The 17,557-nt window shown below is 46.1% G+C and overlaps 1 protein-coding gene across 1 annotated transcript; it reads left to right on the top strand.

The window, feature by feature from the left end:
* Positions 1-7,268: 7,268 nt before the first annotated feature.
* Positions 7,269-16,936, top strand: TLCD3B (TLC domain containing 3B). The gene is made up of 5 exons (XM_060780282.2): positions 7,269-8,041; positions 9,135-9,218; positions 13,252-13,471; positions 13,621-13,716; positions 15,419-16,936. Exons 1-5 carry the CDS (start codon positions 7,917-7,919, stop codon positions 15,728-15,730), a joined length of 837 nt encoding a protein of 278 aa, XP_060636265.1. The 5' UTR covers positions 7,269-7,916; the 3' UTR covers positions 15,731-16,936.
* The last annotated feature ends 621 nt before the right edge of the window (positions 16,937-17,557 follow it).

Here is a 17,557-nt window from a genome sequence, read left to right as displayed (position 1 = left end):
TTTGGACCCTTTATTTATTTGAAAAATAATTTGATACCTGAATCATAGAATGATAGAGTTGGAAGAGACCTCATGTGTCATCCAGTTCAACCCCCTGCCAAAAAGCAGGAAAATCGCATTCAAAGCACCCCCAACAGATGGCCATCCAGCCTCTGCTTAAAAGCTTCCAAAGAAGGAGCTGCCACCACACTCAGGGGTAGAGAGTTCCACAGTCTCGCACAGTCAGGAAGTTCCTCCTAATGTTCAGGTGGAATCTCCTTTCTTGTAGTCTGAAGCCATAGTTCCATGTCCCAGTCTCCAGTGCAGCAGAAAACAAACTTGTTCCTTCCTCCCTATGACCATAGTCCTGGGCAGAGAGTTCCACTGCTGAACAACTCTCACAGTCAGGAAGTTCTTCCTCATGTTCAGGTGGAATCTCCTTTCCTGTAGTTTGAAGGCATTGTTCCACGTCCTAGTCTCCAGGGCAGCAGAAAACAAGCTTTTTCCCTCTTCCTATGACTTCCTCTCACATATTTATACATGGCCCTCATCATGTCTCCTCTCAGCCTTCTCTTCTGCAGGCTAAACACACCCAGCTCTTTAAGCTGCTCCTCATGGGGCTTGTTCTCCAGATCCTTGAACATTTTGTCGCCCTCCTCTGGACACATTCCAGCTTGTCATTAGCTGAGAGAGATTCCCTATCCTCATCATCAGTATTGAAGCAGATTCCAATTTATAGTGGTCGTGTAATAGGTTTTTAAAAAATACAAGCAGTTACCGAGTTATAAACATCTAACTTACAAACAACTCATAGTTAAGAACAGAGGTGAGACAACAGGAAGTGAGAGAAATCTACCCCTCGGAAGGAAAATTTACTCCTGGAAGACATATTATTATGGGGAAAAGGTGTCTTTACTGGAGGTTTTTCACCAAGCCTTGTTTCCACAATAAGCCACATATTTCAAAATCCAATTATCAATGGGACAGAAAGTGAGGGGAAATCTTCTGAATGAGCACAGAAAGCAAAACAAACACCACAGGGTTGTTAACCCTTCCCTATGCTATCCAAAGCTTATATATATATTTGGCTAGAGTTACACTTAGGGGTCTCCTGGTGGCACAGTGCATTAAACCAATGAGCTGCTGAACTTGCTGACCAAAACGTTGGCAGTTTGAATCCAGGGAGTTGGCTGAGCTCCCACTGTTAGCTCCAGCTTCTGCCAGCCTAGCAGTTCAAAAACATGCAGTAGATCAATAGGTACCACTTCTGCGGGAAAGTGCTCCATGCAGTCATGGCAGCCACATGACCTGGGAGGTGTCTACAGACAACGGCGGCTCTTTGGCTTAGAAATGGAGATGATCCCCACCCCCCAGAGTCGGACACAACTGGACTTAATGTCAGGGGAAACCTTTACCTTACACTTAAAACATGTACCTGTTCTGAATTACAAACAAATTCAACTTAAGAACAAGCCTGCAGAACCTATCTTGTTCATAACATGGGGACTGCTTGTACTAGTTTTGTCCAGTGTCGGTTTGCTCACTATATAATAATAATATTACAATATAATGGTATAGTACAATATAGTAATATTTAATACTGATATTGTGCTATGCTAATAATATAATATATTGTATGCATATATATCTTGTAAGCCACTCTTGAGTCCCCTTCGGGGTGAGAAAGGCGGCATATAAATGTCATAAATAAAATAATAAATAAATATATTCACAGTGCAATTGCCATGGCCTTTATGAATAAGAAAGAGAGATACTTGCCCCAGATTAGACAGTGGATTTTCATATCTGAGTGGGAATTCAATCCTAGTCTGACATTTACACCACCAAACTTTTCCTTTCATCTTTACCTGGGTCAATCAGTCATCATAATAACCCAGATTAGGCAGAAAATTGCCATTCCCAAGTGATCCTCGCCCACAAAGAGACATTTGAAGTTCCTTCTCTAGCACTAATCTTCAGGATTTATCTACACCGTAGAATAAATGCAAATTGTCATTGCTATAATTGCCATGATTCAAAGCTATTGAATCATGGGGGTTGCAATTTTACAAGGTCTTTAGCCTTCTCTGGCCAAAAGTGCTGGTGTTTCTCCAAACTACAACTCCCAGGATTCCATTGCATTGAGCCACAACAGTTAAAGTGGTATCAAACTCAATTCAGTCTACTGCTAGATACACTTTCAGTTGTTAAGTAGTCCATTAGGTTGTTGCCTTAATTTCTTTTGTCGACTTAATTACCTCCGCATTGGGATTTGGTTGCTTCAGTACTATGGAAGTAGATTTTTTTGTACATTATGAGATTTAAATGACATTTTAATTATCCCTTTAGGGAATGATCTTTTGCGACTATGAGGAACCCCCAATAGAGGAAGACGCACAATGTCTGTACTATCATTGATCACAATTGCCATATTGCTTAGGATGGCAGAGGAACAGGTGAGTCAGTTGGTTTCTCATATGTCGAAATCCATTTATAATACGACAGATAAGAGGTTTATCAATTGAAGGAAAGGGGACTTCAGTATGGTGTTGGGAGAGAAACAACGTCCAAGAAAGAGACATATAACTCAAAGGTCCTTTAGTTCAACCCCTACTAACTAAAGACAGCTACTGCTATAGCATTTCTAATATCCAGCTTCTGCTTAAAAATCTCTACTGACCAAGGCTTTCATGGCCAGAATCACTGTGTTGCTGTGAGTTTTCCAGGCTGTGTGGCCATGTTCCAGAAGCATTCTCTCCTGACGTTTCATCTGTATCTGTGGCATGCATCTTCAGATGTTGTGAGGTCTGTTGGAAACTAGGAAAGTGGAGTTTATATATCTGTGGAATGTCCATGGTGGGAGAGAGAAGTCTTCCCTGTTTGAGATAGATGTGAAGAAAGAACTTCAATTACAACATTCACATCTACCTCAAACAGACAAGAGTTCTCTCTCCTACCTTGTACATTCCATAGATATATTTTCCTAGTTTTCAGCAGACCTCTCAACCTCCGAGGATGCCTGCCATAGATGCAGGTGAAACATCAGGAGATGATGCTTCTGGAACATAGCCATACAGCCTGGAAAACTCACAACAACCCAGTCTCTACTGAATGAGAATCTACACCTTTCTCACACAGTTTGTTCCAATGTCAAATCATCAAGATATTTTTCTTAATTATTACTGAAGATTTCCCTCCCCCCCTTTTTTTTTAAATCCAGTAGCTGGGATCAAACAGAAGACCTGCTTTTTGGGGTTTTTTCCATCATCCATTGTGAGAACTCTTTAATTAGGTTCTTGTGGGTTTTTTCGGGCTATAGAGCCATGTTCTAGAGGCATTTCTCCTGACGTTTCGCCTGCATCTATGGCAAGCATCCTCAGAGGTATCCTCACTACCTCTGAGGATGCTTGCCATAGATGCAGGCGAAACGTCAGGAGAAATGCCTCTAGAACATGGCTCTATAGCCCAAAAAAACCCACAAGAACCTAGGGATTCCAGCCATGAAAGCCTTCAACAATACAACTCTTTAATTTTTTTTCCAGATATCTCTCTCTCTCTCTCTGTATGTGTGTGTGTGGTTTCAAATCACCTGTCAACTTATGGTTACCCCATTGATTTCATAGGATTTTCTTAAGCAAAGTATATTTAAAAAATGGTTTGCCATTGTTTTCCTCTGAAATGTAGGCCAGAGCACTTGGTATTGGGTTGTTGTAGGTTTTTTGGGCTGTATGGCCATGTTCTAGAACAGTGGTTCCCAGCCTGTGGGTCCCCAGATGTTTTGGCCTTCAACTCCCAGGAATCCTAACAGCTGGTAAACTGCCTGGGATTTCTGGGAGTTGTAGGCCAAAACACCTGGGGACCCACAGGTTGAGAACCACTGTTCTAGAAGCATTCTCTTCTGATGTTTCACCTGCATCTGTGGCAAGCAACTTGAGGATGCTTGCCACAGATGCAGGCGAAACATCAGGAGAGAATGCTTCTAGAACATGGCCATAGAGCCCGAAAAACCTACAACAACTAAGTGATTTCGGCCATGAAAGCCTTTGAAAATGCACTTGGTATTGCTTTGCAGCCTCCCATCTAAGTGCTAGCCAGGGATGAACCTGATTGACTTCCCAGATCAGATGATACCTGGTGTTTTCAGGATATTTAGGTTATCCTGTAGCAAAAATGATTGTGATAAGTTTAATATATCTACCCTATGGAGAAATACAGTAGGAATTGCCCTTTAATTGTCTCCTCTCCAGAGTAAACATGCCATGCTCTTTCAAATATACCTCCTGGGAATAGGGCTTCACAACCGTTTTTTGCCATTTTGCTCAAAACAGGTCCCAGAAGAGAGCTGCTTCAAAAGTTCTAGCCTTTAAAGAGCTCTAGATGCAGCGTTTGGCCTGATTCAGCAGAGCAATTCATGTACTATTAATAGACCAGGACTTTGCAAGTAAAGCATTTGAATCCATTTAATCAAGAGCAAACATTGCTTACAGTGGACTAGTTAAAAGGCCTAATAAGCAAACTGCCATGTCAGACCAACCCCACACAGCACCCAAATAGATTAGCAATCTGTGTTTTGTTACAATATCTCTAGACTTTACTTTCACACAATACAGCTAGATCACTTTTATTGCATTTTAGCGGTCATATCTCCATCCTATAAAATTCTGGGCTACATGGCTTTCTTTGAGGATCTAGTTTTCTCTACCAGAAAGCTCTAATTCTTAAAAGAATACAAACCCACAGATTCTCTGATATTAAAGTAATATCAAAGTGCAATAGCTGTGTGGTGTAAAAGAGTTCTGAGCAACCATATGCAAAACAAGGACTTTTTGGTTTCAGTGGACATGGTGAGAACAGATCTAAAGGGAAGAGACTTTATGGTTACAATAAAATACTGAAAATGTATGACTTTCTTTACAACTTGGTCCCTGTTGCTCCTCAGCCTTTCTGGGCCAAAGTGCTAGGTTCTCACCTTTTTGCCTGCATGAAAACACTCTCCTGGAAACATCCAAAATCACAAGATGCAGGTTTTTATGACTCCAGAGTTCAATGTTTTTGTGCCTTTCAGGTAGCCTTATAGGAGCATCACCAATGTGTATTTGGGATTTTCTTGGACTACAACTGCTAGAGACACCCAGCCAACATGTTGCCAAATAGTAATGTTTCCATATTCTGGACTCAAAGCACAATCATGGTTACCTGTTCATTGTTTCCCCCCAGAAGTACTTACAAAAGTCTTGTGCCTTTGTCAGTGGAAGTTCCCTTTCACTAACTATCATGGCTAAGCCACTGAAAGATAAGTCTATCACCCATGGACAGACACTTAAGGAAGCACAACCAAATTGCCAAAGTATGCTTACAAAGGTGGCATATTCTAGAAATAAAATAGGGATTGGAAACATGGCCCTCCAGATATTGTTTAAGAATAGAGCTTAGCAATGCCTTGCTGTTGGCCTCATTGGCTTGGGATTGCTGGTATAGTCTTCAGAAACCCAAATTGACTAAAGGTCGCTCCACACTGTGGCATGAATGCCGTTTGACACCACTTTAACTACCATGGCTCAATGCTAGAGAATTCTAAGACTTATAGTTTGGTGAGGCACCAGTATTCTATGTCAAAGAAGACTAAAGACATTGTAACACTACAGCTCATGTTATTCCATGATTGCATTGCGTCATGACAATTACAATGGTGTCAAACTGCATTGGGATGCACCCTAAGAGATGAAGTTGTTCTTTACATAGGAGTGTGACAAGGCTGATTCTGTCATCATCAATAATAGCAGTCTGATATTTAGAACCTTCATTCTCCAGCTTTTGCAGTTCCCCTACAACTTTATCTTGGGCCTAGTCACCTATCCTGCATTCTTCTGCCTACTTCGGTGTTTCTTTCTTCACGTTGGGAAAATGGAGGAACTGAATGCAGTCTATCTGTCATCCAGGTGAGAGGCTTGGGTTCTCCAAAATATTGTGTGAATGTGGGAGAGAGTTCTTAAAACCAGGGTCTAGGGGTGCATCTACACCAGTGGTTCTCAACCTAAGAGATGAAGTTCTGGTGGACCACCAGTGTTCCCTAAGAACTAAAATATGGCCCACAGCCTCACCGTTGCTACACCGTTGCAACAAGAGCGACTGGTCTCACAAAACCCTCTTATAGTGCTGAGGCAACGAGGATGTCAGGAGGGGAGAGGCTGACTACCCACGAAAGGCACAACAAGCCTTCTGACTGCTGCATCTCCTCCTCCCTCCCCGAGCAGAGCCATTCATGTGGCACCTAGAAACGGAGGAGTCTTGGTGTCTTTGTTTTTAGGCCTGTTCCTGGTTTTATTTGGGGTGCTGATTCAGAACATTGCATTCGATAGACAACATCAGCTCTAGATCATTAAATATTGTTTTCTGTGAGTGAGCAGATGGCGACTCCTTGATGGCATATATTCTGTATCAGAAACTAAAGCTGATGTGGTCTATCCAATGCAGTTTTCTGAATCAGCACCCCAAATAACCAAACCACATCTAAAGTTGACCAGAAACTGATTCGTAAACCCTTTGGTACTAATGGTGGAGAGTGGTCCTTGATCAAGTGGTTCCTGGTCAAAAAAAGGTTGGGGACCACTGGTCTACACTGTAGTTTGACACCACGTGAACTGCCTGTGCTGTGGGATCATGGGACCTGTAGCTTTGTCAGTTCTTTAACCTTCAAAGAGTGCCAGTTCCTCACCAAACTCCAATTCCCACAATTCCATAGCATTGAGCATTGGCAGTGAAAGTGGTGTCAAACTGTGTTCATTCTACAGTGTAGATGCACGCTATGAAATGCAATGTGTGTGTCCGCCGTGAGGTGTCAGTGTGGTGCCAGTTACCTCCAGCCACCTCTCCCTTCCCCACAACTAGGCTCCTTTCCACCCACCTCTCAAAGGTCACATTGGGGTCACCTGCTCAGCAGGTGGAGGATCAGCCTATAATGCCCTGGGAGGAGAAAAGGGGTTAAAGAGAGCCTCTCTCTCCTTCCTTCCTGCCCTCCCACCCCTGGACCATTTTACTTCTTCTCCTTCCTCCCTCCCTCCCTCCCTCCCCCCTCCCCCGCAGCTGCAGACCTGATCCCGCAAACCAGGCCAGGATTATGGGATTAGCCGGACTGTCCTGGGAGCCTGACTTCCATGCCAAGCCAAGGAGCGAGAGGGAGGACAGGGAGTAATAATAATAATAATAATAATAATAATAATAATAATATCACATTGGTACTTTGTATTTGTTACCCGCCTCTACTTATGGCTGAGGCGGGTTACAACCTAAAATGCATTGATAAAACAAAGGGCCATAAAAATCCGGCTCACAGTCCCTGAGCCCACTGGCTTGACTGAGCTGCTTCTTCCCTCTGAGCCTCCCCTCCCCTCCCTTCCCCTCTTCCTGGCTCCTCCCCCCTTAAGCACCCCCATCAGGATGCCAGCCTGACCCCCTTTCCCCTCCCAGCTTGCAGCCTGGCTTCTCTGCTTCCGTGGCACCTGCAGAGATCCTCTCTGCCGGGCATCAGCAGCAGCACAAGCAGAGGCTCTCTTCCCTTCCCCTGCTGCTGCTGCTGCTGTCTCTTTAAGGGCTCCTCGTCTGACAGCTGCTCGCCCTCACTCCCTCCCTCCCTGTTTCCCTGGGCTCCCTCTCCCTCCCTCCCTCTCTGTCTGTCTGTCTGTCACAGCAGCTCTGCTTGGGACCAACCCGAGTGCCCCCTCTCTCTCTCCATCCTCCCCATCCCAGCCCAACCCTTGGGGACCACCATGAGCCTGCCTCCTGGGGACCGACCGGAGGGTCCCCCCCAGCCCCGCTGACCCCCTCCTCGCTGACCCTCTCCTGCTGCCCCCCCTTTCTTTCCTCCCTCCCTTCCTCCCTCCCCTCCATCCATCCCTCCCCTCCATCCCTTCCTTCCATCCCTGCCTCCCCTGCCCGCAATGTTCCGGGCCTTGGTAGCGGGAGGCATTGTCTTCCCAGGCCTCTTCTTGCTCTCCAAGCACGGCCTCAAGTGGCTGCCGGGGCTAAGATGGGAGGAGGCCGACGCCGTCATCGTCTCCGCCAGGTAAGGCCCAGGAGAGGAAGGCAAGGGAGATGGGGGATTGGCCCACCTGCCACTCTCAGGCCTTGGGGTGAAGGGACCAGGGTTGGGGCTTTAAAGAGAGGAAAGGAGGCCCCTGTGTGTTGGGAAGGGTGTATCAAGACCAGAGGTTTCTCTTGAAAGGGGAGTGGTAGGTAGAGGTTGCTGGGTGTCTTGTTAGTTTGAATTATCTCCCTGCCTGAGTCCAAAAAAGAGGTGGGTCTAGGAGCCAAGACTAGAGGTCTCCTAGAAGGAAACTGAGTCTCCACAGTTGCAAACTGCCTTCTTCTCTTGGTGAGATTCCTCAGGAGAACCAGATTGCCCAAATGAGCCCAGCTGGGACCCTGTTGAAAAGGGAACTTCTTGATCCAGAGGGAGGGACTGGGGCTCATTGGTTTAAGACTGTAGAAGGAGAGTAAAGCCAAGTGGTGTGTTACATTAACAAACCACAGCCAGTAGTAGCCAAAGGTTTCCTTTTACTTAGTGGGCAGTTTGGAGCCCGGCTGAAAGGGTATCAATGAGCTTGGAGATACGATCTGGAAAATGTGAGGCTCAGGGCCTGCAGCCCTCACAGGGTACCAATGGGATTCCTTGGGAGGGTGATTGGAAGTGCTTCAGGAGGGTGTCTGCTTCAGTATCGAGGAACCGCAAAGGGTCCCAAGAGTACATTCAGAGGTCAGACGGGGTTGAGTTGGCTTTCTTCACTAACAGCACTTACTGTGGAGCAAGCAGGCCTCCTCTGCTGTATACCTGGGGATAAAGGGACAGCAATGCTAGACTTTATGGAGATCAAGGAGCAGCTCAGACTTCTTGTTGGGGATCCCCTAAAAGAGCCGGTAGGGAACCCCTGGTTAGAAGATGCCAAAAGGAGTGAGGATTGAGCACAAAGGGGTTTGACCAGTTTGGAGGATGGCCCCAGTCGACCCTAAGAGACCTGAGCCATACTCCAAAGAACCCCCGGTGAGTTTGAGATCCTTCAGAAATGAATGAGTGATTGGGGGTTTGGAGGATGAATGGGACAACTACAGCCCCACTAACCCATCTTCCCTTCTCCTGTTTCCCTACCCTTCCACAACAGACTTGTTTCTTCGGTCCAAGCCATCATGGCCTCCACGGTCGGCTACATCGTCTCCTCATCCTGCAAGCACATTATCGACGACCAGTAAGTCAGCGTTTGCAGATTGTGCAGGGGAATGGGGGCAAGGGCTGCAGTGCAGTCACAAACCTCTCTCACCAACCTCCACCCCGTTCCCAGGCTCACTTTCCGGCCAGCATCTTGGCAAGGTCACACTCGTGAGAAACCTGAAACCCGCACTGGGATGGGCACCAAATTTAGAAACAGGATGACAGTGACACGTTGTGGGCAGATGTGTGGCCAAGGGTAGGCCCGCTCTGTGCCAGGGATGGGAAGCTACAGTATGAGATTTGGGGGGGGGGGGAGGGTTCCCCTCCAGCAGGAGGCACTACAGCCAAGAAAATTGTGGGAAGAGTCCTTAGCTTGTTAGAAGAGAGAAGGAAGACTCTCACTTTTTTGTCCCATGCAGAAGTATTGGGAGAGAGACAAGAATATAAAAACAGGGACTTTGAGTAGGCTGCCAAGTCAGCAATGGGGGTGGGGGGAGGAATAGGTAGAAAGTGCAGGCAAAGGCTGAACCTGAGGTGCCTATTGGAAGCTGAGAACTATCCAGGGTGCTGTAGAAACCAGAGACTCCTTTGGTTGCTCCTTTTTCAGCACCACGGACAGTTCCCTCAACAGCCTCAAGGTCTTACACAGGGCTTCCCTGTTCCTGAGATGGAAATTGCTGGCGGAGGCGTGGGACAGGGAGGATTTGCCAGTCCCGTTGGATTCTGGGAGAGCTGCCAGGCCTCGGTCTCTGCAGAATCCAATCTGGCAAGAGGGCGACTCTGCAGGACAAGCCCGAGCCTCAGCGCAGCAGGATTCCCTCAAAGCTTGAGGAGAGGGGCAGGAGAGAGAGACGAAGGCACCAGTCTTGAGTAAAGGGGTTGTCCCTTCCATTTGCTGGCCCTTCCTCTCTTTCTCATCAGATAGTTCTGTTTCAGGCTAATGAACTGAGCTGGGATTACTTCCCCAACTATGAATCACTAGATGGGGCACGCATGCTAATTCCCCTATAGCAAGGAGGAGTGGAGAGGATTAGACCCCAGCAACAGCTGTTTTGCTTGCTGATTTGCATGCTTTGGGCTCAGAATTAGCTTTATTGGACAACTTGTGATGATGAATTCTAGGGATCCCTGTTCAGAAGTTGGTGTCCTAGTGGGTTAAATCTGACAGAGGCTGGATTTCCGGCTGGCTATTCGGACTGTGTTGTTTAAAAAATATCACCATGTACACTGCACTGGAAATCTCTTGCTGGGAAGTGATGTCAAATTTCCCTGATGACATTTCAGCTCTTCTGAAGTTGACCTCAGTTACTTGGGCACTCCATCCCACCTTGATGGTTCTGCAGCATGGCAACAGCAGGTTCGAAAAGTTACCTTTGGAGGATTACAGCTCACAGAATCCCTTTGTGCATGTTGATTATGGAAGGGAGGATTCTGGGAGTTGTATTCCAAAATGTAGCTCTTTCACATGCACAGAGACGTAAAGAGTTCTTTTCTAACTTCTGTTGAAAGCTCACACGCCCCACTTGCTTGGGCACCCAATAGCACCCCATAGGCCATGAGTCTTGCATAGCACTGCAGCATCAAAGTTCTTTGTCTGGCATTTGGCCTAATCACCTTGCAGGGAGTGCTGTCAGCACAAAATACCCAAGCAAGCTGCAGAAATGTGTGTATGAGAGAGAGGGGGGAACAGAGAGAGGGAGAAGAGAAATGAGCCCAGACAGTGGCAGGTAGTCGGTTACGGCCCACACTTCACATGCCGTGTGCCTCCATCCTAGCTTGCTACTTACAGAACTTTTAAAAAATGGATTGAGGCCAGAAGCACCTTTAAAAATATCTCAGAATTCATCCTCTATGACCTGCCACGGAATGGGATTAAGTCCAACTTCCTGAACTTATTTACATTAATCCTATTGCCTTTTTATAGGACTTGATGGGCAGCTAAAGAGCTATCAGGTCAAAGACACGGTGCATAGCTAGTAATAAGTTAAAACATCCTAGGCGTTAAGGAGATTCTCATGCCCAGGAGGGTGGGGGACACGGCAGTATGTGCCAGCCATGCTGTACTTGGGATTGAAAGGTGGTGGAAGGACAAGGAAGTGATGCAACCTGGGTCTTGGAGGCAGGAATGGCCATTGTGCTTCAGAGGTGTGCAAATGAGGAACTGAATTAGACCCAAGGCTTCAATATCAGGGAGGTGGCAGATTGGGAACAGGGGGAGACAACAGTGGTGTTGGCAGGGAACATAACCAAGGCAGACTCTGCATTCCCATTGCCCTTGAGGGTGGAGTGCATCAGGAGTTTGTCAATATTGATTGATTCTGGCCTTGAGCTTCTTCCAAGGGGGTGCGGGTGGTAGGGCAACCCCCCTCATCCTCATCTTCTCAAAAAATCCCCTCACTTTTGTAGTCCAAGCCCCTCCGATGATGATGATGATGATGATGATGATGATGATGATGATGATGATGATGACACTTTATTTGTATTCCGCCCTATCTCCCCAAAGGTACTCAGGTTGGATTCCAATCACAAAAAGGCAAAGATTCAGTACCTGAGTACAACAGTCAATATACACAAAATAACAAAAATTATAACCCAACATATAAAACACATTATTATTTATTATTATTAACTTTATTTGTACCCCGCTAACATCTCCCGCAGGACTCGAAGCAGCTTACAAAGGCCAAGGCCTCAATAAAAACCACAACATAACAATACACATAACATTTCATTATAACAACATCTAAATTAAATAAAAACTATCACAAAAATTATATCAACATAAGAAGAGAATGTCAGACAGCAGCGACAATTTCCCCTCGCCGATTGCTGTAACTGTTCCATAATGTTCTTTTAAATTGATGTTTTAACTGGTTTATGTGTTATGAGTTTTTAATTGGTGGTATATGTTGTATTTTAATATGTTGTTATTGGCTCAATCCATGGGAGAGAGGGGTAAGAAATAGTACCGTTAGCCCTCCACATTCACCAGGTTTAGGAGTGCAGAAAAACACAAATAAAAAACTATTTTTTAAACCTAAGAGATCGCTTCTTTAGGAATCTCTAGTTTCCTCCAGCATGACTCTATGGTCACCTGCACTGGAGGACCTCAACACTATCCCACTGGAGGGATAGTGTTTAAATCAAATCCATTAATAAATCAGATCCAAATGTGAAGAACAAACTGTAGCAGCAACTATCATTATTGTTGTTATTGTTGTTGTTGTTGTTGTTGTTAGGGTGGAAAAGCCACGTCTTAGGTTACAATTACCTGATCCTCTCACCCCTGCAGTCAGCACATCTAGAGGATTCTGGGAGCTATAGTAAAAAAAAAACCCACCATCCCCTCTCCAAGTTGTAGTCCAATACAAAAGTATTTTTATGTTGTTGAAGGCTTTCATGGCCGGAATCACTGGGTTACTGTGAGTTGTCTAAACTGTATAGCCTTGTTCCAGAAGCATTCTCTCCTGATGTTGCACCCACATCTGTGGCAGGCATCCTCAGAGGTTATCAGATCTGTTGGAAACTAGGCAAGTGGGGTTTATATATCTGTGGAATGCCCAGGGTGGGAGAAAGAACTCTTGTCTGCTTGAGGCAAGTGTGAATGTTGCGACTGACCACCTTGATAACTTACTTAGGTGATCCCTCATAGCCCAAAGATGATGGTCTGGTGTCTTGGTGATGGGTTCATCGGTGGCTGTGGAGGGCTGTTCTTAATCTGCATGTTCTCCAGGCTTTGAAACTGCAAGGTCATTCAATGCTAATCAAGGTTGTCAGTTGCAACATTCACATTTGCTTCAAGCAGACAAGAGTTCTTTCTCCCACCCTGAACATTCCACAGATATATAAACCTCACTTGCCTAGTTTCCAACAGACCTCACAGACTCTGAGGATGCCTGCCATAGATGTGGGCAAAATGTCAGGAGAGAATGCTTCTGGAATATGGCCATACAGTCCGGAAAACTCACAGCAACCCAAAAGTATTTTTCTGGGCACTGGAAGATTCTGGGCATTGTAATCCTAAACTGTAACTAATTCAAGCTCTGCTTCTTTTTTTCACTGGTCTGCAGGCATTGGCTGACCTCCAGCTATACCCAGTTTGCCATTCCCTACTTCATCTACGACATCTACGCCATGTTCCTGTGCCACTGGCACAAGTACCAGGTCAAAGGACACGAGACGGAAGGGACACGGACGCTGCGCACCGTCATCCGTACCTACCTGCACAAAGAGTTCCTCATGGTCGTCCACCATCTTTTCATGGTGCTGGTTTGCTTCCCTGTGTCCACGGTGAGTGGGATGGGCAGGGGGAGACTGTGAAGAGGAGAAGAGGAATTACAGGGTGGAAGAGGGAGATGGCTGAGAGGGACATTGTGCATTTTGGAGAGACTACCCCCAGGATAATCTTTCTCCCACTTCTCATATTTCCCCCACTTCAGCTGTGGCGCCAGGGCAAAGGCGATTTCTTCCTGGGTTGTATGTTGATGGCTGAAGTCAGCACCCCTTTCGTCTGCCTCGGCAAAGTCCTCATCCTGGTGAGTATGGCCTGATTCTCTATGGCAAAGCTTTCCAAACATTTTGGGTTGCTTTGAGATTTCCGGGCTATATAGCCATGGTCCAGAAGCATTCCCTCCTGATGTTTCGCCCACATTTATGGCAGGCATCCTCAGAGGTTGTTAGGTCTGTTGGAAACTAGGTAGGTGAGGTTTATATATCTGTGGAATGTCCAGGGTGGGAGAAAGAACTCTTGTCTGTGGGAGGCAAGTGTGAATGTTGCCATTGGCCACTTTGATTAGCACTGAATAGCCTTGCAGCTTCAAGGCTTGGCTGCTTCCTGCCTGGGGGAATCCTTTGTTGGCTGGCCCTGACTTTGTTAGCTGGCCCTGACTGTTCCTTGCCTGGACAAAAATTGTGCTAATCACCTCCCAACAAAGGTTTCCCCTGCTCCAAGCAGCCAAGCATTGAAGCTGCAAGGCTATTCAATAGTAATCAAGGTTATTAATTGCAGCATTCACACTTGCCTCAAAAAAACAAGAGTTCTTCCTCCTACCCTGGACATTTCACAGATATATAAATCCCACTTGCCTTGTTTCCAACAGACCTCACAACCACTGAGGATGCCTGCCATAGATGTGGGGAACATCAGGAGAGAATGCTTCTGGAACATGGAAATGCAGCTCAGAACACTCACAGCAACCCAGTGATTCTGGCCATGAAAGCCTTCGACAACATGTTTCATGTTGGTGACACACTTTTCAGGCATGCTTTATTTTGCAACACAGTAATTCAGTTTCAGTATCAAACCGAAGGTTAAACCAGCTTCTTATAAGAGATATGGGCATATACATAAATTGTAATAATGAATTGTATGGTGATAGGAAAGCATTTCTCATATATATGTATTTGTATTTGTATATGTATATGATTTATTGCTTATTTCACATATAATTAGAGGCTTCTTGTTATGTTCATGTGACACACCTATACATTACAGCTTATATACTAATGCAGGCATGGGCAAATTTTCGAACTTGGGGGCCGCATGGCGGCTCGAGCAGAGTGGGTGGGCCGGGAGGGAGGAGGTTCTCCCCAAGTCCCCTCCTTCCCCTTTCCTCCCCTTCCTCTTCTTTTCAGAGGCAGAAAGTGAAGGAAAGAAACATTTGGATCCCAAAAGGGTTAGCTTTTGTCAGGATGAGATGGTGGATGGGAGAGAATGGGTGGAAGGACGAAAAGGTGGAAGTGAAGGAAGGACAGAGGGAGAAAGAGAGAGGTGAGGAAGGGAGGAGGGGAAGGAGGAGGGAAGAGAGAAGGAAGGACAGGATGGTGAGAGAGAGGGTGGGTTGAGAAAAGACCCCAACAGGCCGCATCCGACCCCTGGGCCTGGGTTTGCCCATACCTGTACTAATGTGTTGTTGCACACAGTTTGGAAAGCTCTGCTGTATGGGTTTCTGAGGCTAGAAAAAGTCTGGAGAGCAAAGTTTAGCAGGACTGAGCAGGTCATCCTGCCTGAAAGAAGAGAAAATAATGGAAAAGTCCTACTAAAAATTCTCCAGCTCCTAGAATCCCATATTGAGAGGGAAAATTCATGCTAGCAGTGCCTTCTGGAGCAGAATAAAGGGAGCTGGAAGAAGCACTGCTTAAAAAATGAGATGGGAAACGGAAGGGGATGTGTTATGGCTGCTAAATGTGATCTGATATCTCTCCCCCCCCCCCCTTCTTTCTTTCCCCTCGCTACAGTATAAACAACAACACACTCTTCTCCATAAGGTGAATGGGATTATCATGTTGATTACGTTCTTCTGCTGTCGAATCCTGCTTTTTCCGTACATGTACTGGGTCTATGGGCAGTACGCCGGCTTGCCCTTTTATCGCGTGCCCTTCTCCATCCCAGCCGAGTACAACTTGGGCTCCGCCATCCTCATGGCGCCCCAGGTTTATTGGTTCGGCCTCATCTGCCGGGGAGCTTTCCGCGTATTCCGAGCCCGGGGCGCCACCAAGGAACAGGTGTTGCGGAATGGGCACAGACCAGAGACACAGGCGCTTGACTGATGACTTCTTTCCCTCCGCCACAAATGGACAGACCACATTTCCCCCTAACTTATTTATTTATTGGGGTACGGGAGGGACTGGATTGATTGGGGATGGGGAGGAGTAGGCTCCTAAGGCCAAAAAGAGATTTGGGAGGGGTTGGAAAGGGATTGGGGAGGGGGATTCTCCCACGACAGTATTTGGAGGGCACAGAAAACCAAAATCAATCCCTGGGGTTTAGCGTGGGATCCGTCTGCCAAAGGCAACCCTCTGATTTTGCATCACTTATCAGTATTTTTATTAAGGTTTCAGGGTTGGGTTGGGATGGGGGGACAACAAGAGTAAAGTCCCAAGCCAAAAGAAAATATAGGGAATATCTTTTTTGTTTTTGGAGTCACACACTGGCCAGTTGGGTCCAGGAGGCCTGAACACCCAGAACAGAATATGGTTGAAGTTATTATTATTTTTGGCCAGGGCTATGGGGAGAAGAGTCGTAAGATTAAACAAGGGTGTCCCAAGAGCGTCATGGGCTTTGCCAAACTGCTATTTCTTGCCACGCAGTTACAGTAATGACCCAGCATAACCCAAATATGTACTGAGCAAGGGGAAAAGCCTGCCAATATGGTAGAAGGTGATTCCATTACCTGGAGAAAGAAGAAACTGCAAATGATAGTTTGGTGGGGAAATCAGATCAAGGCTGGCTTGTTTCCTCCCCTCTCCATACAGTATTATCTATCAAGCTGCAGTATAGGGGAAATAGAGTGGGGTTTGAATACCTCTCCATGCTCTTATTATTGGAATTCTTAGGTTTTTTATTGGTAGTATCATTCATTCTCATAGGCTTGCCCAGTAAGGGAAATACTCCCCCGGAACTTTTGGATGTGGCTCAATACAAAGGGATCATCAGTATTACTGAGATGTTACCCGCTCAGCACATCCGCAAAGTGTATTAAAATATTATTCCTTTGCATTGAGAAGTTTGACCAGAGGAATGCTTTTCTGACATATGTATGGCTCCCCCACTTAGCAATAACCAAGCAGGGAAACGTCCCTCCCTCTGCTCTTGCCACCCCTTCCCCTGTTCAGCACATCATCCCGTTGCTCCTCTCCCCCTAGAAATCCCCACTCCGTAGGGGCAGGGATCCAGCTGTAAATAGGGGCTGGGTAGGGTGCATTTATAATAACCCAAGCTCTGCAAAGTATTAAAGGAGCCGTTATCCAATGCCAGACGAGGGCCACTGTGCGTCTTTATTGCTCTCTCGATCAGCTAAGCTTCCCACTTTTCCGCAAGATGCCTCAGCTAGATTTGCTTGCTGTTCAAGTCCTTGAGCGTCCCCGTAACCACACCCCTCAGATCCACCTCCCTTTCAGGTTTCCTTTGTTCGTCACCGTCGCTCACACTTGTACACAAACACATGCATCTGTGGAGCCTTTTATGGGAGCGGAATAATATTGGTGGTGGTTGGTTGGAGCGGCATTGGACTTTCCCAATGTTTAGCCTGCATTTGACTTCTTAAAGGCCCTGAAAGAAAGCCAGGAAGAAGAATATTTTTTAAAACTCCATGGGTGAGAATATGTCATTACCTTTTACTATACCATCAAGAGCCAATGTGGTGTAATCATTTGAATGTTACAATTCTGGAAACCAGGGTTTGAATCCCCTCTTGGCCATGGTAACCCTGGGCAAGTCACCTACTCCCAGCCCCATAAAACCCAGTGATAGATTTGTGTAAGATCACCATAAGTCAAAAACAATTTGAAATATATTGTCGAAGGTTTCCATGGCCGGGATCACTGGGTTGTTCTAGGTTTTTTGGGCTGTATAGCCTTGTTCTAGAAGCATTCTCT

This window comes from Anolis sagrei, chromosome 6 (assembly GCF_037176765.1).
Source record: "Anolis sagrei isolate rAnoSag1 chromosome 6, rAnoSag1.mat, whole genome shotgun sequence".
Taxonomy (NCBI): domain Eukaryota; kingdom Metazoa; phylum Chordata; class Lepidosauria; order Squamata; family Dactyloidae; genus Anolis; species Anolis sagrei.
The sequence above is the reverse complement of the archived record's forward strand: the minus strand, read 5'-3'. Positions and strand labels throughout refer to the sequence as shown.

What these genes read in the sequence shown, in the direction of transcription:
- TLCD3B (XM_060780282.2), top strand. Translation starts at nt 7,917, where the DNA reads ATGTTCCGGGCCTTGGTAGCGGGAGGCATTGTCTTCCCAGGCCTCTTC. An exon ending in GCCGTCATCGTCTCCGCCAG is followed by an intron (nt 8,042 to 9,134) that starts GTAAGGCCCAGG and finishes CTTCCACAACAG; the next exon opens with ACTTGTTTCTTCGGTCCAAG. An exon ending in AAGCACATTATCGACGACCA is followed by an intron (nt 9,219 to 13,251) that starts GTAAGTCAGCGT and finishes ACTGGTCTGCAG; the next exon opens with GCATTGGCTGACCTCCAGCT.